Source organism: Schistocerca gregaria, unplaced genomic scaffold (assembly GCF_023897955.1).
Source record: "Schistocerca gregaria isolate iqSchGreg1 unplaced genomic scaffold, iqSchGreg1.2 ptg000883l, whole genome shotgun sequence".
NCBI lineage: Eukaryota > Metazoa > Arthropoda > Insecta > Orthoptera > Acrididae > Schistocerca > Schistocerca gregaria.
This window is the reverse complement of record NW_026062244.1, coordinates 1-17,236: the sequence shown is the minus strand read 5'-3', so window position 1 is coordinate 17,236 and position 17,236 is coordinate 1. Positions and strand designations below refer to the sequence as shown.

Genomic DNA, 17,236 nt, shown 5'->3' with positions numbered 1-17,236 from the left:
AAATATTTGAATCATTTAACGGATCTATTAGATATTGCGAATTAGGGAGGAACGAGTGTCTTTTTATGTATATTTTGATTTATACTGCCGCGCGGGATACAGAGTTGAAAGAGTGCAGCTGGTTGGCTGTGGAATGAGCGCATATACGCGGTTAGTTACGTTTTGCAGATCGGACTTGCAATCAAGATGGAAAAGAAGAGCGATGGAGACGGACGGAGTCAGCTGAGTCGGCGGGAGGGCGAGTTGGAGAGTGATCGAGAGTGGCAGGAGATGAGTCAGTCTCAGGAGAAGGAGGCCAACATTTTCGTGGCGGTAAGGTACATAGCGTTTATTTTTTTTTTTTTTTTTTGCCTGTGAGTGGTTTCGGGTGCGGCGGACGCGGTTTCGTGGCGACGAGGCGCGTTGGTTGGGTTCCGCGTGGGTTGTACGAGAGGCGTATTGACTAGAGTTGTGCGGGGGTGGGGAAAAAAGGATTCGGCCGTTTTCGGAGAGCGAGAGCAGGGAGAATGGGTCGGGCGTGATAGTCAAGTGCGTGGATGAGCGAGTGGTGGTGTTTGATCCGTCGGACAGTCGTTCGGTACGAGAGGAGGTGGGCGTTGAGTAGTGTAGCTTGAGGGAGTGCGGTTGGCTGACGGAGTCGGTTTGAAGGTGAATCCGGCGAGGACGTTTCAGGGGACGCGCCGCGGGAAGGACATCATGTTCAGCTTCGATCGAGTGTTTGATTCTTTTAGTTCTCAGTACGAGGTGTTTGAGAGGACGACCAAGCCGTTGGTGGCGAGCGTGTTGGATGGGTACAATTGTTGTTGTTTCGCGTACGGCGCTACGGGTGCCGGCAAGACCTACACGATGGTGGGGAGTGCGGAGAGTCCTGGCGTGATGGTGTTGACGCTGCACGAGATTTTTTCGGCGATGAAGGCGTCGGAGAAGTTGTACGATATATCGTTGAGTTATTTGGAGATATACAACGAGACGATACGCGATTTGCTGGTGAGCGAGTCGAGGCCCTTGTCGTTGAGGGAGTCCAGCGACGCGTCCATTGCGGTGGTGGGCTTGTCGAAGTACAAGCCGAGTTCGGCGGAGGAGGTGATGGAGTTGTTGGAGCAGGGGAACGCGAGGCGCACGCAGTGCTTCACGCACGCGAATTCGCAGTCGTCCAGGTCGCACGCGGTGTTGCAAATAACGATAAGGAGAGAGAACGCGATATCTGGGGTGAACGCGGAGGTGAGAGTGGGCAAGTTTTCGTTGGTGGATTTGGCAGGTTCTGAGCGAGCGTGCAAGACGAAAAATCAGGGTCGCCAGTTGTTGGAGGGCGCGAACATCAACCGTTCGTTGTTGGCGTTGGGGAATTGCATTAACGCGTTGGGGGAGCGCTACAGAGAGGGGGGGTACGTGCCGTACCGAGACAGCAAGTTGACGCGGTTGCTCAAGGATTCGTTGTCGGGTAATTGCAAGACCGTGATGATTTCGAACGTGTCGGCCTCGTCGCTGTGCTACGAGGACACGTTCAACACGTTGCAGTACGCCAATCGCGCGAAGAACATCAAGACCAAGATACGCACGAACGAGTTGAACACGGTGCTTCACGTGTCTCAGTACAGAGACACGATAAACAGGTTGACCGAGAGGAACGCGGAGCTTGAGAGGGAGCTCGAGAGTTGTCGCCGGTCCTTGTCGGCGCTGAGGGCCGACAGCGCGAGGCGCGACGCCGCGGAGTTGGCGAGTGGGGGAGAGGAGTTGACAGAATACGGCCCGCCGCCTTGCAGGAGCGCGGTGGTGGGATTGGAGTGCAGGGAATCCGCTTTTGGCGTGGAGTCGAAGGTGGACGGACTGCTGCAAGAGTTGTTTCAGATGAACCGCACATTGGCGTCGTTGGAGGAGCAGGATTTATCAGAGGGGCGTTCTTATGGCGAAAAACTCGATCTGATCGAGCAATACCAGTTCGATTCGGACAATCGTTCGTCGGCTATACAGCGACTCAAGTCGGACACCAAGTTCCTTTTGAGGCGCATTCTCGATCGTGGGCGCGTGATTGACGCGCTGGCGTCCAGGTTGACTCGGGCGTCTGAGGTCGCGTCTCGGGCGCGACTTCAGCTGCCGTCCGTTTCGTCTGAGGCGCTGCGCGCGTCGATTGCGCAGAAGCTCGAGTTGCACGCGTCGCGCCTCCTCGCATTTGGTTACAGACTCCAGTGTTTCAAGCTGCGCCGCTGCTCGGAGCGATACATCCACGCTCACCGAGTCAGCAAGCGGCTGTTCGAGGCCTACCGCGCCGCGAGTCCCGCAGCCGCCTCCTTGAGGGCAGCGGTCCCCGAGGCCAAGAAGTCGTCCGCGAAGTCCGTCGTGCCGATTTGCGAGTCGTGGCAGCGCGTGGACAAAGACTTGTCCCTGCTGGACTTTGCGTTGCCCCCGGCGAATTCCGCGAATTCCGCGAATTCCGGCGGCGCCTCTGCCGCCTGTCGCGTTTCCTTCGCCAGGCGCGCGGACGCGGCCAACGCCGCGCATCCCAGGCCGCCCCAGACCGCGCGTCCCACGGCGTCCGCCGCCAAGAAGTCGCCCCCTTCGTTTCTTCGGCCGCGCGCGCCCCTCGCCCACTCGTCGAACAACACCCCGCGCGAGTCGCTCCTCGCCCTCAAGAAGCGGTTTCAGGACCAAAAGTCCCACCGGTCGGAGCTGAAGAGGCGCAAGCACCAGCACCACGAAGCCTCCGCGCCGCAAATGCCCCCGCCGCTCTGCAGCAACGCCGTCGTCTCCTAGACGCGCGCACGCGCGCCTGCTGCGGCTTCTCCTCTCACCGCACACTGTTTCTAAAAAAAAAAAAAACTATGTATGGCATGTATGTATGTATATATTTCCCATGCGAGACACTCGCTTGGGAGGCGCGTCCGCGTCGCGTCTGTTTTTGTGGTTCCTCGCCTAGCCCAATATCTTCGATCGGATCGACTTGCTCATGCGCATCTGCCTCTGCGCGGAGGTTCTCTGTCGCCGCCTGATTTCCTTCGCGCCCCGCATGCGCTTCTCCGTGACCCTCTTGCTGTGTTTGATCATGGAGAAGGCCTTGCTCCTTCTTTTGGCGGCGTTGGTTCGCAGCAGTCTCCTTTTCAGCTGTCGCCTCTCGCTTCTGTCGGAGAGCATTTGCGCGCGGTTTTCTCTCAACACCTTGATTCGGTCTTCCCTGCTCATTTTCTTGCTCTTCAAGAAGCGCAGCAGTCCGTCCGCGTCCACTTCCGACTCGCTCAGCGCCTCGAGCTTCGACGCGAGTTCGCTGCGAGCCGGCGCGTCCGGGGACTCGCGCCCCTCCACCCTCAACAGCTTCCCCTCCGCGCGAGCCTTCTTGAGCCTTCGCAGCAGGGCCCATTCGCCCTCGGAGAGGATCCGCGTGGCCTCCAGGCGCGCGGGCGCCGCCTCGTTCTCCGTCGAGTTCAGCTCGATCCAGTCGTCGTCGTCGGCGGCGTCGTCGGCGGTGTCGTCGGCGGTGTCGTCGGCGTCGACCTCGAGGTCCTCCAGGTCGAGGTCGTCGTCTTCGGCGGTGTCGTCGGCGTCGTCCTCGGCGTCGACCTCGAGGTCCTCCAGGTCCTCCAGGTCGAGGTCGTCGTCTTCGGCGTCGTCCTCGGCGTCGTCCTCGGCGGCGTCCTCGGCGGCGTCCTCCAGGTCCTCCAGGTCCTCCAGGTCGAGGTCTTCGCTCGACTCCTCCTCCTGCGCGCGCTTCGCGCCGCGTCCGAGCGAGCGCTCGTCTTCGAACTGGAGTCGTCCGAGCTCGTAGTCGTTCAGGAGCTCCGTGCCTTCGAGCGACTCGCGCACGGGCTGTTCTCCGAACGCCCGAGGCGGCAGGGCCCCCTTGCCCGCCGACTCTCTGTGCCTGAGCTTGCGCGGCAAGGCGCTGGGGTTCAGGACGCGATAAAGCGACAACAAACTCTTCGCGGCCATCGAGACGCCCTTGTCTCTATCCACCCTGTACTGGACCAAGTCGTGCAGCAGCTCCTCCGGCATGGCCAACGGGCACCTCAAGGCCACCTCTCTTATTGTGTTGAGCCCCACCACCATCGCCTCCGGCGACCTGCGGTCCGACACGAACTGATTCGCAATGCATCTCAGCAACGGCTCCACCGACTCCGGCGGCACTAGCGGGTGGCACGCCTGCGCGCACACCACCATGATCGCCGTCACGTGCGTCTGGTGCGGCTTCAAATACTTCTGAATGTACGAGTAAAAGTCCAGCACGAACAACCTATGCGCCGCTATCAATCGAGACAAAAAATTCATCAAGCGAATCTTCGACTCCAACTTCCCCACCGCCCTCGTCAAACAACGGTACACCTGTTCCGCGTATCCCTGCGGATCCTGTATCAACATTATCGCCGCGTGGTTGTATCCCCTCGTATCGTCCAAGCGCTCCTCCAAATGCTGGCCGCGCTCCGTCGCCAGCTGACTCAACGCCGCCTTCAGCTTCTTCCTTCTGCGCGCCACCTTCTTCGGCGCCCCCGGCCCAAACCTCCTGTAAATCATGCTCCTCTTCTTGCTAATCCTCCTCTCCTCCACCTCCTCGTCCTCCCCCCCCCTCCCCGCCGCCGGCGCGCTCAAAAAAAACTCGGTCGCCCTCGCCGAAAGCTGCGCGTCCTTGCTCAACACACACATACAGATGCCACACACGGTTCTACCGTCTCTCCACACATTGGCGTTGAACAACGCCACCATCACCTCGAGCGCCATCCTCGCCGCGCACCCCCCCTCCCCCTGCACCACCGCGCACAGGTAACTCTGCAGGCTCCTGTTCAGCCTCTCGTCCCTCCTCCTGGAATTCAAGCGCTTGATGTCGCTAACCATGTGGCTGTACAGCATCTCCCGCATCCTCTTGTCCGGAATCTCGAACAACTTGAAGAACAACTCCACCGCGCTCTTCGGCGTGACAATGTTTCGAACCCTCAGCGAAATCAACGACCTCACGATCGTCTGGCGAACTTCCACCGACAACGTCCGTCCATACCTCTCAACCAAGTTCGAAATCTGCGTGGGAAACTCCTGCAGGTCACTCGGATAGTAAATCACCACCTTCGAAACAATAAATCTGCGCGTCAGCCACTCATGCAAACGCTCCCCCTTCCATACGAAACCACCTCTCCCCTCTCCTCCCCCTTTTTTTTTTTTTTTTTTTTTTTTCCAGCTCCGCACACTCCCCAACCCTCGTCAGATGATACCTGCGACAAAAACTTGATCAAACTCGAAAAGTGCCTGCTCTCCAACGTAGGCCTCAATTTGAACACCTCGTATTCAGACGCAAACTGTCTCAGCTGCTGCAAAAACTCCTCCCTGTAAGCGTCCGGGTCTTGGCGGATGTTGTCTTCCAACTTCAACAAGTCCATCTCCGGGCTCGAAAAACTTCAGGCGCCAAGAGAAAACTGAACTCTTTGCCTCCACAATAGTCCCGTTTTTGTCCTCTTCTCAAAAAAAAAAAAAATTATAATATACGACTTTGTTTTCTCTCTCTACCTCATTGCTCCTCTGGGAACCCTTGCTCCGTGCGCGCCGGGCGTCCCTCCCTCTCCGTCCTCGCAGCTCCCCCTGCTCCAAAGAACCTCCCCCTTCGTCTCTCTCGAGACTGCCCGTCCTCAACGACTCTCACCCCGCGTCTCCCCCCTCACCGCCATCGACACCCTCGCGCTGCTCAACCCGCTCCACGAGGCAACACCCGCCTCGCGCCTGCCGGGGCGACCCCGATCGCGCGCCGCTCATCGCATCCGTATGTACGAGCTACGCTTCTTTTCTTCCGGCTCGCAAAGAACTCCGAGCGAGAACCGAATCCTCTAAACGAAGGCGGGGGCGCTCCGTCTGAACTTCCCGAGAGACGCCTCCCCTCTCGGGGCTGCGATCGCGGCGCTGGCTTCTACGGAAAAAAAAAGAACGGACCAACGAGGATTCTGTATGGAGGCGCTGCATGTCAAAGGGGCGAGAATTGTACCCCTCTTTTTTTTTTTTTTTTTTTTTTTTTTAAAAGGGACGGCTACTTGAGCAAATTCTGGCATCTGCACACACCCCTCGCGCGCTCCTTAACCTGGCGTCAACACATTGGGCTTTCCGACCGGCCCTCGGTCGAGGCGACGCAACTGTTTGTTTGTTTGTTTTTTTTTTTTTTGGCACAAATTCCACCGCACAATTGGCACATTTTGTCAGGCACTCTGCACTCTTTTTCTTTTGGCCTTAACGAGAGGAGCGGCCTGTTTGAACGGAAGAGAACGCGCCCACAATGAGCAAGTCGGTAAGGAAGGAAAAGGCGCTGGAGCGCGCGGTGGAAATCGAGGCGTCAATGTTGGCGTCTGGCCTGGCAGAGACGGGTGGCATCGGCGCGGCGCCGTGCAACATGAATTTGCTGAATGAGGTAGCACTGTCTGGCGGGGGAGAAGAAGAAGAAAGAAGTGTCGTAGACGAGGACGACATTGTCGAAGTCGAGAGACTGCAAGCGTTGGGAATAGGGGCAGCCGACATATCCAGACTGAAATCTGCAAACTTGCACACTGTAGCCGGCGTGATGATGCGTTCTAAAAGAGTACTAATCTAAGGAAGATCCAGTGAAGACAAGGAGATGAGTGTAAGTGTTTGACGTTTTTTTTTTTTTTTAGGATTTGATGATGGTGAAGGGGATGACGGAGGCGAAGGTGGAAAAGCTGTTGGAAGCATGCGCCAAATTGAACGTACGCCCATGACTAACTGAACAGATCGTTTCCGTTTCTGGTTGAGGTTAACCCGGCAACCTCTTGCGTAGTTTTCTAGTTTCATGACAGGCGTAGACTTGCTAGAGAAGAGGAAGAGCATTTTGAGAATAACGACGGGCAGCGAGGCTCTCGACAAACTGCTAGGTGGTGGAATAGAATCCACGACCATCACTGAGGCGTTTGGAGAGTTCAGGACGGGCAAAACCCAACTCGCCCATACGCTGTGTGTGACTGCCCAGTTTCCACGGGAGAGCGGCGGAGGAAACGGCAGGGTGGCGTACATCGATACAGAGGGTACATTGTGCGTAAACACAGAGAGGGGGAATGCGGCATTGAGGGGAGGTGGTAGATGTGTGTAGGGAGTGAACCGTGTATATGTGTAGCGATTAGATGTGTAGTCAAACTGGTGGGGGACACGGAAATGTGTTACAGTAGAGTGTGTACGCGGCGAGGGCGTGCTAACGTTTGAGTCGGCAGTCGTCCTGAGAGGGTCGTGCCTATTGCCGAGAGGTTTGGGATTGATCCCATGCAGACGTTAGAGAACATCGTGTATGCGCGAGCTTACAACCACGACCACCAAGACGCGCTGATTACGACGATTGCGGCGAAGATGGTGGAGGAGCAATACGCGCTGCTGGTGGTCGACTCGATTACAGCGCTTTTTAGGGTGGACTTTCAAGGTCGAGAGGAACTGGCGCCGAGACAGCAGGCCATAGGACAGATGATGAATAAATTGGCGAAGGTGGCGAATGAATTTAATGTAGCGGTTTTTGTAACGAAGTACGCACGGTTTGTGTGAGGGGAGAAGTGCGCGTGCGAGTGTTGTTGACAAGTGTTTTCAGTCAGGTGTGCAGCGATCCAAGTGGGGTGAATGGTCCGGGGATGGCCATTGCGGACCAGAAGAAGCCGATAGGGGGAAACGTTTTGGCACACGCGTCAACGACGCGGCTATCATTTAGGAAAGGAAGGGGCGACCAACGGATATGCAAGGTATATGACTCCCCGTGTTTGGCAGAAGAGGAGGCGGTTTTCAGAATTACGAATGGTGGGATTGAGGACGTGGTGGATGGGTAAACATGGAGGTGGAAGAAATGACACATTTTTTTTGGGCATAAGTTCGTAATAGGGTTAGGAACGAGCTGACAAGGGAACAACGAAATAGAAAGAGGGCGTGAGATTTTTTTTGTGCAAATTTGTCCAATTTGCCAGTAGCATTTATTCAATTTGTTTTGAGTTTTGTTTGAAGAAAATGCCATTGATCAACGAGTTTGATGTTTTCAGCGGTCTTAGACGTGAGGAGAATGGTAAGATCATTTCGGAATACAATTATACACATACAGTAGTGGACACCTCTGGTCCAAAACCCAAGCTTGTTCCCCTGTCCACCAAGTACACGTTCAAAGTGGACATGCACGTCCCGAAGCTAGGGTACGTATTGCATCTGGTTGGCAGCAGGACGGCTTCGGATAAAAGTAGGTGGCGCGGCGTTACTGATTTCTTTTCGAATTCACTCGTGCGATAGTGTTATGATCGTGGGGTTAGGAGGAAACAATGGATCGACCGTAGTGGCGTCTTGCATTGCAAACAAAGAGGTACGATGCGAGTTCAGAGATGCTGTAAGTGGGTTGTGTGTATGATGTATGGGTGCTAACGGGCGTGTGTGCGCGTGTGTAGAAAATTACGTGGGAGACGAAGAACGGCGTTGAGGTAGCGAACTACTACGGCTCATTGACGCAGGCGTCGACGGTGAGAGTGGGCCAGAACGAGAGAGGCGAAGACGTTTACGTGCCGATGAACAGGCTGCTGCCAATGGTATGTATGGATTTATGTGTGGGCGGTGTTGAGGTTGAGCGTGAGGTTGCTGAGTTTTTACGACGCGCAGGTGGACCCCAACGATATCGTGTGGGGTGGATGGGACATAAACAGTGCCGACATGGCGGAGGCGATGGCCAGAGCGAAGGTGTTAGATTACGACTTGCAGAAGAAGTTGAAGCCCAAGTTGCAGGGGATGGTGCCGTTGCCGTCCGTGTATGAACCTGATTACATAGCGCAGAATCAGAGCGACAGAGCGGATAACTTGTTGCAGGCAAAGGGCAAGTGGGACGTGGTCGAGGAGTTGAGAAAGAACATAAGGGATTTCAAGTCTTCCAGCGGCGTGGACAAGGTGATTGTAATATGGTCGGCAAACACTGAGAGGTATTCTGAAGTGATCAGCGGGTTGAATGACACCGCAGAGGCGTTGCTGTCAAGCATCAAGAAAAATGAATCCGAGATTGCGCCGTCAATTTTGTTTGCGGTTGCTTCTATTTTAGAAGGTGTGAGTTATATTAACGGATCTCCACAGAACACGTTCGTCCCTGGAGTCATCGACTTGGCAGAAAAGAACCACGTCTTCATCGGAGGCAATGATTTCAAGAGTGGACAGACCAAGTTGAAGTCTGTGTTGGTTGACTTTTTGGTTGGTGCAGGTATCAAGCCGGTATCAATTGTATCTTATAACCATTTAGGAAATAACGATGGTAAAAACCTATCTCAAGAAGAACAGTTCCGATCTAAAGAGATCTCCAAGTCTTCAGTGATCGATGACATGGTCGAGTCGAATGGGATTCTGTATGGGCCGAATGAGCACCCTGACCACGTCATCATCATCAAATATGTCCCTGCCGTCGGAGATTCGAAACGTGCCATGGACGAATACGTCTCCAAAATTTTTATGGGCGGCACCAACACGATTGCCCTTCACAACACTTGTGAAGACTCTCTTCTCGCTGCGCCTCTCATCATCGACTTGGTCGTATTGACGGAGCTGATGGAACGCATCACCTACAAGACTGCAGATATGGAGACTTTCGAACACTTCCATCCTGTTCTCTCTATTCTGTCTTATCTGTTCAAGGCGCCTTCTGTCCCTCACGGCGTGCCCGTTGTCAACTCTCTACCTCGACAGCGCTCTGCTATTGAAAACTTCCTTCGTATTTGCGCGGGCATCCCCGTAGAGAGCAGTCTGGATCTCGAGCACCGAACCGGCAAAATCGTCTCTAACCCTCTCTGCCTGAAAAACTAAGAACGTGACGGGATCAGAAACTTAATAAAAAAAAAACTTTTTTCCTAAAATTTCTCATCTTTCCTCACCCTTTCTCTACGCCCTCGACTCGACACGCGCCCGTCTCTTTTCGGATTATGGATCTCTCCAACCAACGTATCAAGCTGAATATAGGCGGGTCTAAGTTCGAAGTCAGTGCGTCCACGCTGCAGCGTTACCCTAACTCACTGTTGGGTAAAATGTTTTCTCCCTCTCAATTACACACCATTAAGCCAGATGCCAACGGCGAGTTTTTCTTTGACAGGTATCACCTCCTCCCTAATTTGAGACAGACGCGCGCAAGACCCTTACGAGAAAACTTTGAAACGTCCTATAGACTCGCCATGACTAAGTAACACCTTTCCTCCTTAGAAACGGCCGTTTGTTCGAATTCATCCTTGAGTTTTATCGTTCAGGTGCGCCTCTCTTGTCGCACTCCACCAAACGCAAAAAAAAAAAAATCTAATTTTTTCTTTCCAGGAACCCTCGAAATGCCCTCTGACTTGTCAAAAAAACAAGTTTTAAAAGAGCTCGAGTACTGGCAGATCAGCCCGTCTTACCTCGAAGTGCCCAAGTCGACTTCTCGTGGATATGTCCCCGTGTCCGAAAACGGGGAGGCAGCCGACGAAGAGCTAGACGACTTCAGCGAGCTGTCGCCTCAAGAGCAGTTCCAGAAAGCCAACCGACTTGTACACCGCCAGGACGTTGATCTGATTTATCGAGGAATATCCGTTCTCCTAGCTCTATTGGACTATCTGGACAACGCAGAAGAGGAGTCCACTCACGTCGCTAGCCAACAACCGGATGCGCTCACACATACCAATGTATTGTTTTGTATAGCATTAGGCTACTATCGTTTGGGAAAGCTTTCCAAGGCTAAGGAGTACATCCGCCGCTTAGAGACAGGGTCCGACGACCAGAGGCTGTTATCGATTATAAAGACACTCGTGGAAGACACGTCGGCCAGCTACACCAGATGCGGGCTTCTCCTGTTGTCGCTTACTGGCTTGGCCTGCGTCGTGCTTGGGAAGAGTTGGTGGAACAGACGATGTGTCTGAAGTCGCGCTTTTTTTTTTGTGGATATAAAACGAATAGAAACACTTTCTTTATTCGGGCTATTCAAAAGAGGCTGTTCGAGGTACAGCTCGTGCGTAGCAATTTTTTTTTCTTGCTTTCAAATATACAAAATTGCACCAATCGCCAGCATTAATTCTCCAATCATCAGCTTGATTGTTTCTATGGTCCATTTTCCGAAAAAGAGTACGTATTTGACGTGGTACCGGAACGCTACGGCACTGATCGACGCCATGAAAAACTCGATGGTACCTATGGTGAGCAAGAAAATGCAGGCGAAGACGGAGTCGCGTGGCCTAGATTTCCTGGTGAGTCTGAGCACCCACAGAGGACAGATGAAAAAGAAGCAAAAGGTGTTGTAAAGGAGCAGCATGCAGCAGAGGTGGTAGTTGAACTTGTCGACGCCGATGAAGGACGCTATGATGTGCAGCTCGGAGAGGCTGACAGTATGTCCGGTGACGTAGAAGAGCTTACTGCAGAAAAGCGAGAGGACCAAAATACGCGACGCGAGCGGGATGTTGGAGGAGGGAGAGTTCGTGTCTTCATGCGAGTGCTTGTCCCGGAGGCAGAGCAGGAAGCCGAGAAAGAGGGTGAGGACGGCCGGAGATGACTCACCGAGAAGAAGCAGGGCGGTGTTCGATAAGGAAAGCGTTATATGAGTGATAGGAAGCGCCGTGTGAAGAAGGAGGTTCGGAAGTTTCAGACGGTACAAAATGTTGGCCACCAGGTGCAGGGCAATGAGGACAACGCTGCTGGTATAGACAAATCTCGGGACCAACACGCGAATGATCCAGCTAGATTGGAGAAATTTTTGACGCACTGCGAACCAGTAAATGGCGACGAGGAGGACGTTCAGTATATGGTAGAAATGCCAAATTTTGAGTTTTATTTTTTGACAGCTAGTTTTGTGCAAGGAGTGAGATGGCGAATTGGTATTTTTCGCAGAGGGGATGGATTGAACGCATGTGAGGTCCTCTTCGACGAGCAAGAAGTACAATTGGAAGGCCAGGTAGGCGAGGAGGGCGAAGTCAGTGTAGATGTACACGTGCAGAGAGGTCAACCTGTCAAAGTAGTTGCTAAATGATCCCAGGTAGGAGAAACAAACGATGGTATTGATGAGGACGAGCCAGAGTTGGCTGTTGAATAGTCGGTTGGACCAGAGCCACTCTAGCCAGACAAAGTAGAGGCAACAGGAGGAGAGGATAAAGTGAAGGACATGTTGGTGAGAGAGGATGGCGCTCTTGAGGAATTCAGAGATGCTAGACAGGATGAGGGCGATGAGGAGCGGTGGGATGGTGGTGTAAGAGATGGGGGAGGGGGAGGGCGGAGGGCGGAAGGAGGTAACGAAAGATAAGGTTTGCTTGAGAAGTTGAGCCAGATAGTAAGGATTGAAGGTTATTTTTCTAGGTGCGCGTGCGAAGGGTCCGTAGTAGAAGAGCGAAACCAGGATTGGCCAGGCGGCGGACAGAGCGACGGGAAGCGAGAGGACGTTGATTCTGTAGAACAGGAGTTGAAACAGAGAGAGGGAGGAGATGGAGATGCCGATATAGAGGTGAGGTCTGAGTTGCGTACACAGTGTGTATGGATCTGGATGAAGGGAGAGGATGATGAGCAGGAGGAGCGTGAAGAGGGTGATGACGATAGTGTAGGTGCATTTGGAAATATCTATGACTGACCAGAGGTTGTAGAAGAGTTTGGTGGAGTGCGAGTTCCACGCTTTGTAGAGTTGGATGAGTTGGGTGGCGGCATGTTTTTTGTCGGGGTGAGAGGAGTTGAGAGGGTATTGGCGTAGGTATTCGCGGTGTTGGGATTCGAGTTCGAGGTAGGGGTCTAGGACGTGTGGTCCGATTTCTTCGAGTATTTTGGGATCGGCTTGGCAAAGGGAAGAGAGGTAGCGGACGATTTGAGACGCGCTGAGATGGAGATGAAACAGGACGTCATCGAATTGCTCTTCGTTTCCGAGCACCTCGGGGATGGCCAATCCGAGGCTGGAGTACGGGATGGGAATACCGAGGATCAGGGAGAGAGTGGGAATGAGGGTGATTTGGGAGAGGTTGTTGAAGTCGGTGGAGCGAGAAAATGCGTTTTTTCTTTTGCTGTAGAAAAACATGACGGTGGAAGTTTCTTCTTGACTAGAAGATCCGTGACTGCCCGATTCCGTCATGCCGTGGTCACCTATGATAGTAAGGAGTGTGTCTTCATCAATTCCTTCGATAAGTTCCTTGAGGAAAAGGTTGATTTCCGACAATTTCTGTACCATGAGAGGGTGATTGGGTCCAATTAGGTGTCCGATGTGGTCGATGCCCAGAGCGTGCCCGATGAAGAGATCCCAGTCGTTGTTTTTTAGTTCTTCGATTGCCCCCTTTTTGACGGGTTCGTCGCACGTGGTGGTGTCTCTAATGTTGAAGGAGTAGACGGGAACGGCGCGGTCGAACACGTCTGGGAACAAGCTGATCCAGGTGTCGTCGCCGAAGAAGATAGCGTGACGAGATTGTCGTTTGATCTGGTTAAGCAAATTGTCTTCAGACACCTCATATATATTGAAGTTGTAAAGAGAGTCCATGAACATCAGAAAATTGGAAGTGGCGATGGCTTCAATGCGATTGGTCGTGAGCGTGGGAGTATCAGCAAAAGCTCTAAACAGCAGCGCCTGGTCCGGTTTTTCTTTCGCGAGTTCGTGAAGAATGGTTAGCTTGTTCACATACGGGGGCGGCGGTGCATCTTTTGGATGTTCTGAAAAGCCGGGGGGCGTTTGATAGGGTTCTGACATGTTGTGTGTGATCACGAAATCGAATCGAAGGGCATCCAACAAGATTAGCATGACCCTTCGATACTTGCTGTGGTTCCAGCAGGATCCGGAAGCGCCGAGTTGCGGGTCTGACAGCTCGTAGAGCTGGTTCAATTTTTGCACATCGGTGCAGTTGCTGTACTCGAAAAGTTTTGCTCTGCTCTTAAATAGGCCATCTAGCATGTATTTGATGGAGAGCGTATGCAGCAGAAAAATATACAACAGCAACACCATCAGGGGGCCCAACGGGAACTTCTCTTGTCCTATCATGGTCCGCTGAAAAAATGAAAATATGGTAGCGCAAAAAAAACGGTGCTAACACAAACGTGTGCGAACAATATATAGAGCGCTAGAAGCCGCGAATAGGTGGTCGGTGTGTGAGAGAAGAAGTTCCATTACGGCGTTTCCGAATGTGAGGATTGAGGGGCTGCGCTGGGGCGAGTCGCGAGGCGTGTCTAGCTCTGGCAAAAGAGTTTGCGGAATATGTTGCGGTAGCTGTTAGGGGATTTGGTTTCGTTCAGAGATACATTTTTTATGCGTTATATCGAAAGCATTTTTAACAGGGCACGTGCTGCGTACACATTTGCCAATGTTTCTCCTGCGAGCTCCTGTCGCACGAGTGCCCCACAGATCGTCCTCAGTTTGGACTCGATGCGCGACGTCTGGGCGTTCAGCGCCGCCCGTCGTTTCGAAATACAGTCCGCTCGTTGGCGACCGGTCCTGTCACCGCCTCATGGACAGCCTCTTGCGCGTTGACCACGCCGGCGAATATGGCGTACGATACGATGCTCTGAACGAGTGTAGAGCGCATTCTGCGAACAAGCTGCGCGTACACGAAGAGTGACACTTTTTTTTGTGCACGTAGGCACTTCGGATTTACGCTGGGCAGATGGACGCACTTGGCCACACAGAATACAAGCCCATTTTGAAGGTCATGCAAGACCAGGAGCTTGGGCATTTGTGCACGTTCAACCGTCTTTTGACGGAGCGGCGCGTTCGCCCGAGCGCGCTCATGCCCTTTTGGCACGTGTCGGGGTACATGTTGGGGTACGTGACTGGCATGATGGGGTCGAAGGCGGCGATGACGTGTACGCAGGCGGTTGAGGAGGTGATTGCGGAGCATTACAACGAGCAGTTGAGGACGGTTATCAAGAGCGAGCCGAGCGATTTGGAGCTTCGAAGAGTTCTCCAAACGTTCAGGGACGATGAGCAGGAGCATCACGACACGGCGATTGAGCATCATTCCAGAGAGGCGTTTGGCCATTACTGGCTATATCACGGAATAAAGGCTGGCACCAAGTTGGCGGTTTACATTGCCAGCAAAATTTGATCGCACAGAAGTTTTGAGTGAGGGGGAGAAGGGTGTCCATGTTTTTTGACAGCTACATTTTGTGTTTTTACATAGCTTTGAAGTGTTACATGGGCCTGACATTGACGCGGTTTGCCATTTTTTTTCGCTGAGGAAGGTTGCGAGAGGGGGTGCACGTCGCTCTCTCATTAGATCGGCTGGGTGGTGTGTGGGAGGGTTTTATCGTACAGAGTGTTTGAATAGACGCGTAGAAGGGATTATTTTTGTTTAGAGCACATGGACGCGAATTCGACGGTGGTGCCAAATTGTTTTTGCTGTTCCCCTTGTTGGCTGAGGACTTTTCTGGACGCCTCGAGGTACATATTTCCGATGGCGCCTAGGCCGCTGGCCCGTTTTTTTTTGACGGAGGGTGGGACGGAGGGGTCTCGAAGAACGCACCTGCAGACTTGGCGGAGCATGTCTTCGATGTCGAGGAGTCCGTATTTCCAGATAACGATGAAGCAGAGTCGTTGCATTTCTTCTTCGAGGTGGTCGTCGTTTTTGTTTTTATCGTCCTCGAGCATGTTTTGGACGCGGAGAAGGCTGTAGTAGAGTCTGGGATTTTAGATGGACGGTTTAGGGAGGCGCGAGGGTTGCAGGGGTGTATTTTAAAGGGGGCGTACTTTACAAAGCCGAACATTCTGTACAAGTAGGAACCTTTAGACTTGATGTCGGTGAAGAGTTTTTCGAGTCCGAGGAATCGTCCCATTTTTCGCTTGCTCTCTGGGGAGGGGGTTAGTGGACGGTTTGGTTGAAGTTGGGGGGGGGAGTGTGTGGGCACGTACCGCTTTCGTAGATAGAGCCGATGTGTTCTAGAAGAGAGGCGCCACCTGGGACGTTGATTTTTTCCTGGATGCCTTCTTGAATGACGGGGACCCAGTTGGCGCCCGAGGTGTATGGTTCGAGGAGGATTAGCATTTTGTGGATAAGGAAATCTCGACGTTTTTCCTGTTCAGAGAGCATGTATTTTTGCATGGCTTCTTGTTTTTTTTTTTTCGTCTGTTTCGCAGAGGTATTCTTCGCTCATGCAGCAGTTGAACATTTTGACGAGGTTCATATCGCCGATCAGGTCGTCTGAGGAGGAGGGGGTGAGCGGAGGGTTTTCGTGGTTTTTCGAAGATTTGCGGAACGTACAGAAAGCCGGGCCGCCGAATAGCATTTTGAAGGATTCCATGCAGTTTTGGACGTTGATGCCTGGATCGAAGGAGCGCTGGGAGGGGGGTGAGTGAGTGCGCGGGGGGTTTGGGGGGGGGGGGTGGTTTGAGTCGTACCATGTCGTACTGGTCGTAGAGGGGCGCGTTTTTGCGGGTCTTTGAGGACGTTGTAGGCTTCAAGGAGGTCCTTGAACTTTGAGAGGGGGAGTGGAGGTTAGGGGGGGTGGTGCGGGGAGCGCATTGATGAGGTTGGGGTGCGGGCGCGGTTGGGGCGTACGGCTTCTTCCGCTTGTACGTCGTCTAGGTTTTTGTCGGGGTGAAACAGCTTGGCCTTCATGCGGTACGCCTTTTTGATTTCGCTTGGAGTGGCTTCTTTGGAGACGCCGAGCGCGTCGTAGTATGTTTTGGGGGGTTTTTTTGTCGTCTTGTTTGGCGGGTTTGCCGTTGGGGATGGGGAAGAGCATGTTTGGAGGTGGGGGAGAGTCACGTAGAGGGGTGTGTACGGCGGTTTTGCTGGAGGAGGGGTTGTGAGAAGAATGAAAAAGTTCGAGAAAAAAAAGCGTTTGGGGGGGGGTGGCGGCGGGCGGCGGGCGTGGGGAGAGAGGGGGTGGGCGAGGGGCTGCGGGGTGGGAAAGGGGGGTGGGGGGAGAGAGGGGGGAGAGGGAGGGGGGGGGCGTACGGGAAAAAAAAAAGCATGTGTGGGGAGAGTGAGTTATTTTGGGTTTGAATGGTGATTGCGTTGGACGCGGGGACGAGATGGCGTTTTATTTGAAGAGGTGTGAGTTGAGGGGGAGAGTGAGCGCGAGGGGGTATTGCAAGAGCAGGTTTGAAAGGCCAGAGAGAGACGGGCGTTTTGCAGAGGTGTGTGTGAGAGAGGGGGTGTGTGTGCGGGTGTATGTGGTGGTGCTCTGACGCGAGAGGGGTTTAGTTGAGGCAGGAGGACGTGGGGTATTTCAGGTCGGTTTTGGGCGATAGGGGTGTGGTGACGGACGAGCTGGCGCTGTCCGCTATGAACGAGGATTGGATGGGGAGGTACAGGGGTAGTTCGAGGGTCGCGTTGCGGCCGGAGACGATCTGTCTCGCGTGTGT

General features: G+C 53.5%; 5 protein-coding genes across 5 annotated transcripts; 4 read left to right on the top strand and 1 right to left on the bottom strand.

Moving 5' to 3' along the window:
* Positions 1–14: 14 nt before the first annotated feature.
* On the top strand, positions 15–2,897 carry LOC126324062 (kinesin-like protein KIF18B). Its single transcript, XM_049994922.1, has 3 exons — positions 15–317; positions 472–577; positions 649–2,897. Exons 1-3 carry the CDS (start codon positions 187–189, stop codon positions 2,749–2,751), a joined length of 2,340 nt encoding a protein of 779 aa, XP_049850879.1. The 5' UTR covers positions 15–186; the 3' UTR covers positions 2,752–2,897.
* On the bottom strand, positions 2,816–5,395 carry LOC126324063 (protein SDA1 homolog). Its single transcript, XM_049994923.1, has 2 exons — positions 5,190–5,395; positions 2,816–5,043 (listed from the first exon to the last, which is right to left on the bottom strand). The coding sequence occupies exons 1-2, from the start codon at positions 5,352–5,354 to the stop codon at positions 2,911–2,913; spliced, it is 2,298 nt and encodes a 765-aa protein (XP_049850880.1). The 5' UTR covers positions 5,355–5,395; the 3' UTR covers positions 2,816–2,910.
* A 559-nt stretch (positions 5,396–5,954) lies between these two features.
* LOC126324059 (uncharacterized) lies at positions 5,955–7,798 on the top strand. The gene is made up of 5 exons (XM_049994920.1): positions 5,955–6,535; positions 6,609–6,680; positions 6,752–7,002; positions 7,179–7,481; positions 7,544–7,798. The coding sequence occupies exons 1-5, from the start codon at positions 6,236–6,238 to the stop codon at positions 7,773–7,775; spliced, it is 1,158 nt and encodes a 385-aa protein (XP_049850877.1). The 5' UTR covers positions 5,955–6,235; the 3' UTR covers positions 7,776–7,798.
* A 130-nt stretch (positions 7,799–7,928) lies between these two features.
* On the top strand, positions 7,929–9,815 carry LOC126324058 (uncharacterized). Its single transcript, XM_049994919.1, has 4 exons — positions 7,929–8,129; positions 8,224–8,293; positions 8,376–8,513; positions 8,584–9,815. Exons 1-4 carry the CDS (start codon positions 7,951–7,953, stop codon positions 9,763–9,765), a joined length of 1,569 nt encoding a protein of 522 aa, XP_049850876.1. The 5' UTR covers positions 7,929–7,950; the 3' UTR covers positions 9,766–9,815.
* A 38-nt stretch (positions 9,816–9,853) lies between these two features.
* On the top strand, positions 9,854–10,841 carry LOC126324019 (potassium voltage-gated channel subfamily D member 1-like). The gene is made up of 3 exons (XM_049994873.1): positions 9,854–10,048; positions 10,156–10,199; positions 10,264–10,841. The coding sequence occupies exons 1-3, from the start codon at positions 9,882–9,884 to the stop codon at positions 10,839–10,841; spliced, it is 789 nt and encodes a 262-aa protein (XP_049850830.1). The 5' UTR covers positions 9,854–9,881.
* The last annotated feature ends 6,395 nt before the right edge of the window (positions 10,842–17,236 follow it).

Bases quoted from the DNA above. Each gene is read 5' to 3' on its own strand.
- LOC126324059 (XM_049994920.1), top strand. From the start codon at position 6,236: ATGAGCAAGTCGGTAAGGAAGGAAAAGGCGCTGGAGCGCGCGGTGGAA. The intron at 7,003-7,178 runs GTGCGTAAACAC...TTGAGTCGGCAG, and splicing joins ATCGATACAGAGGGTACATT to TCGTCCTGAGAGGGTCGTGC. The intron at 7,482-7,543 runs GTACGCACGGTT...AAGTGTTTTCAG, and splicing joins GTAGCGGTTTTTGTAACGAA to TCAGGTGTGCAGCGATCCAA.
- LOC126324019 (XM_049994873.1), top strand. From the start codon at position 9,882: ATGGATCTCTCCAACCAACGTATCAAGCTGAATATAGGCGGGTCTAAG. The intron at 10,049-10,155 runs GTATCACCTCCT...TTTCCTCCTTAG, and splicing joins GGCGAGTTTTTCTTTGACAG to AAACGGCCGTTTGTTCGAAT. The intron at 10,200-10,263 runs GTGCGCCTCTCT...TTTTCTTTCCAG, and splicing joins CCTTGAGTTTTATCGTTCAG to GAACCCTCGAAATGCCCTCT.
- LOC126324063 (XM_049994923.1), bottom strand. From the start codon at position 5,354: ATGGACTTGTTGAAGTTGGAAGACAACATCCGCCAAGACCCGGACGCT. The intron at 5,044-5,189 runs GTATCATCTGAC...ATTGTTTCGAAG, and splicing joins TGATCAAGTTTTTGTCGCAG to GTGGTGATTTACTATCCGAG.
- LOC126324058 (XM_049994919.1), top strand. From the start codon at position 7,951: ATGCCATTGATCAACGAGTTTGATGTTTTCAGCGGTCTTAGACGTGAG. The intron at 8,294-8,375 runs GTACGATGCGAG...GCGCGTGTGTAG, and splicing joins CTTGCATTGCAAACAAAGAG to AAAATTACGTGGGAGACGAA. The intron at 8,514-8,583 runs GTATGTATGGAT...TACGACGCGCAG, and splicing joins TGAACAGGCTGCTGCCAATG to GTGGACCCCAACGATATCGT.
- LOC126324062 (XM_049994922.1), top strand. From the start codon at position 187: ATGGAAAAGAAGAGCGATGGAGACGGACGGAGTCAGCTGAGTCGGCGG. The intron at 318-471 runs GTACATAGCGTT...TGGGGAAAAAAG, and splicing joins AACATTTTCGTGGCGGTAAG to GATTCGGCCGTTTTCGGAGA. The intron at 578-648 runs GTACGAGAGGAG...GTCGGTTTGAAG, and splicing joins ATCCGTCGGACAGTCGTTCG to GTGAATCCGGCGAGGACGTT.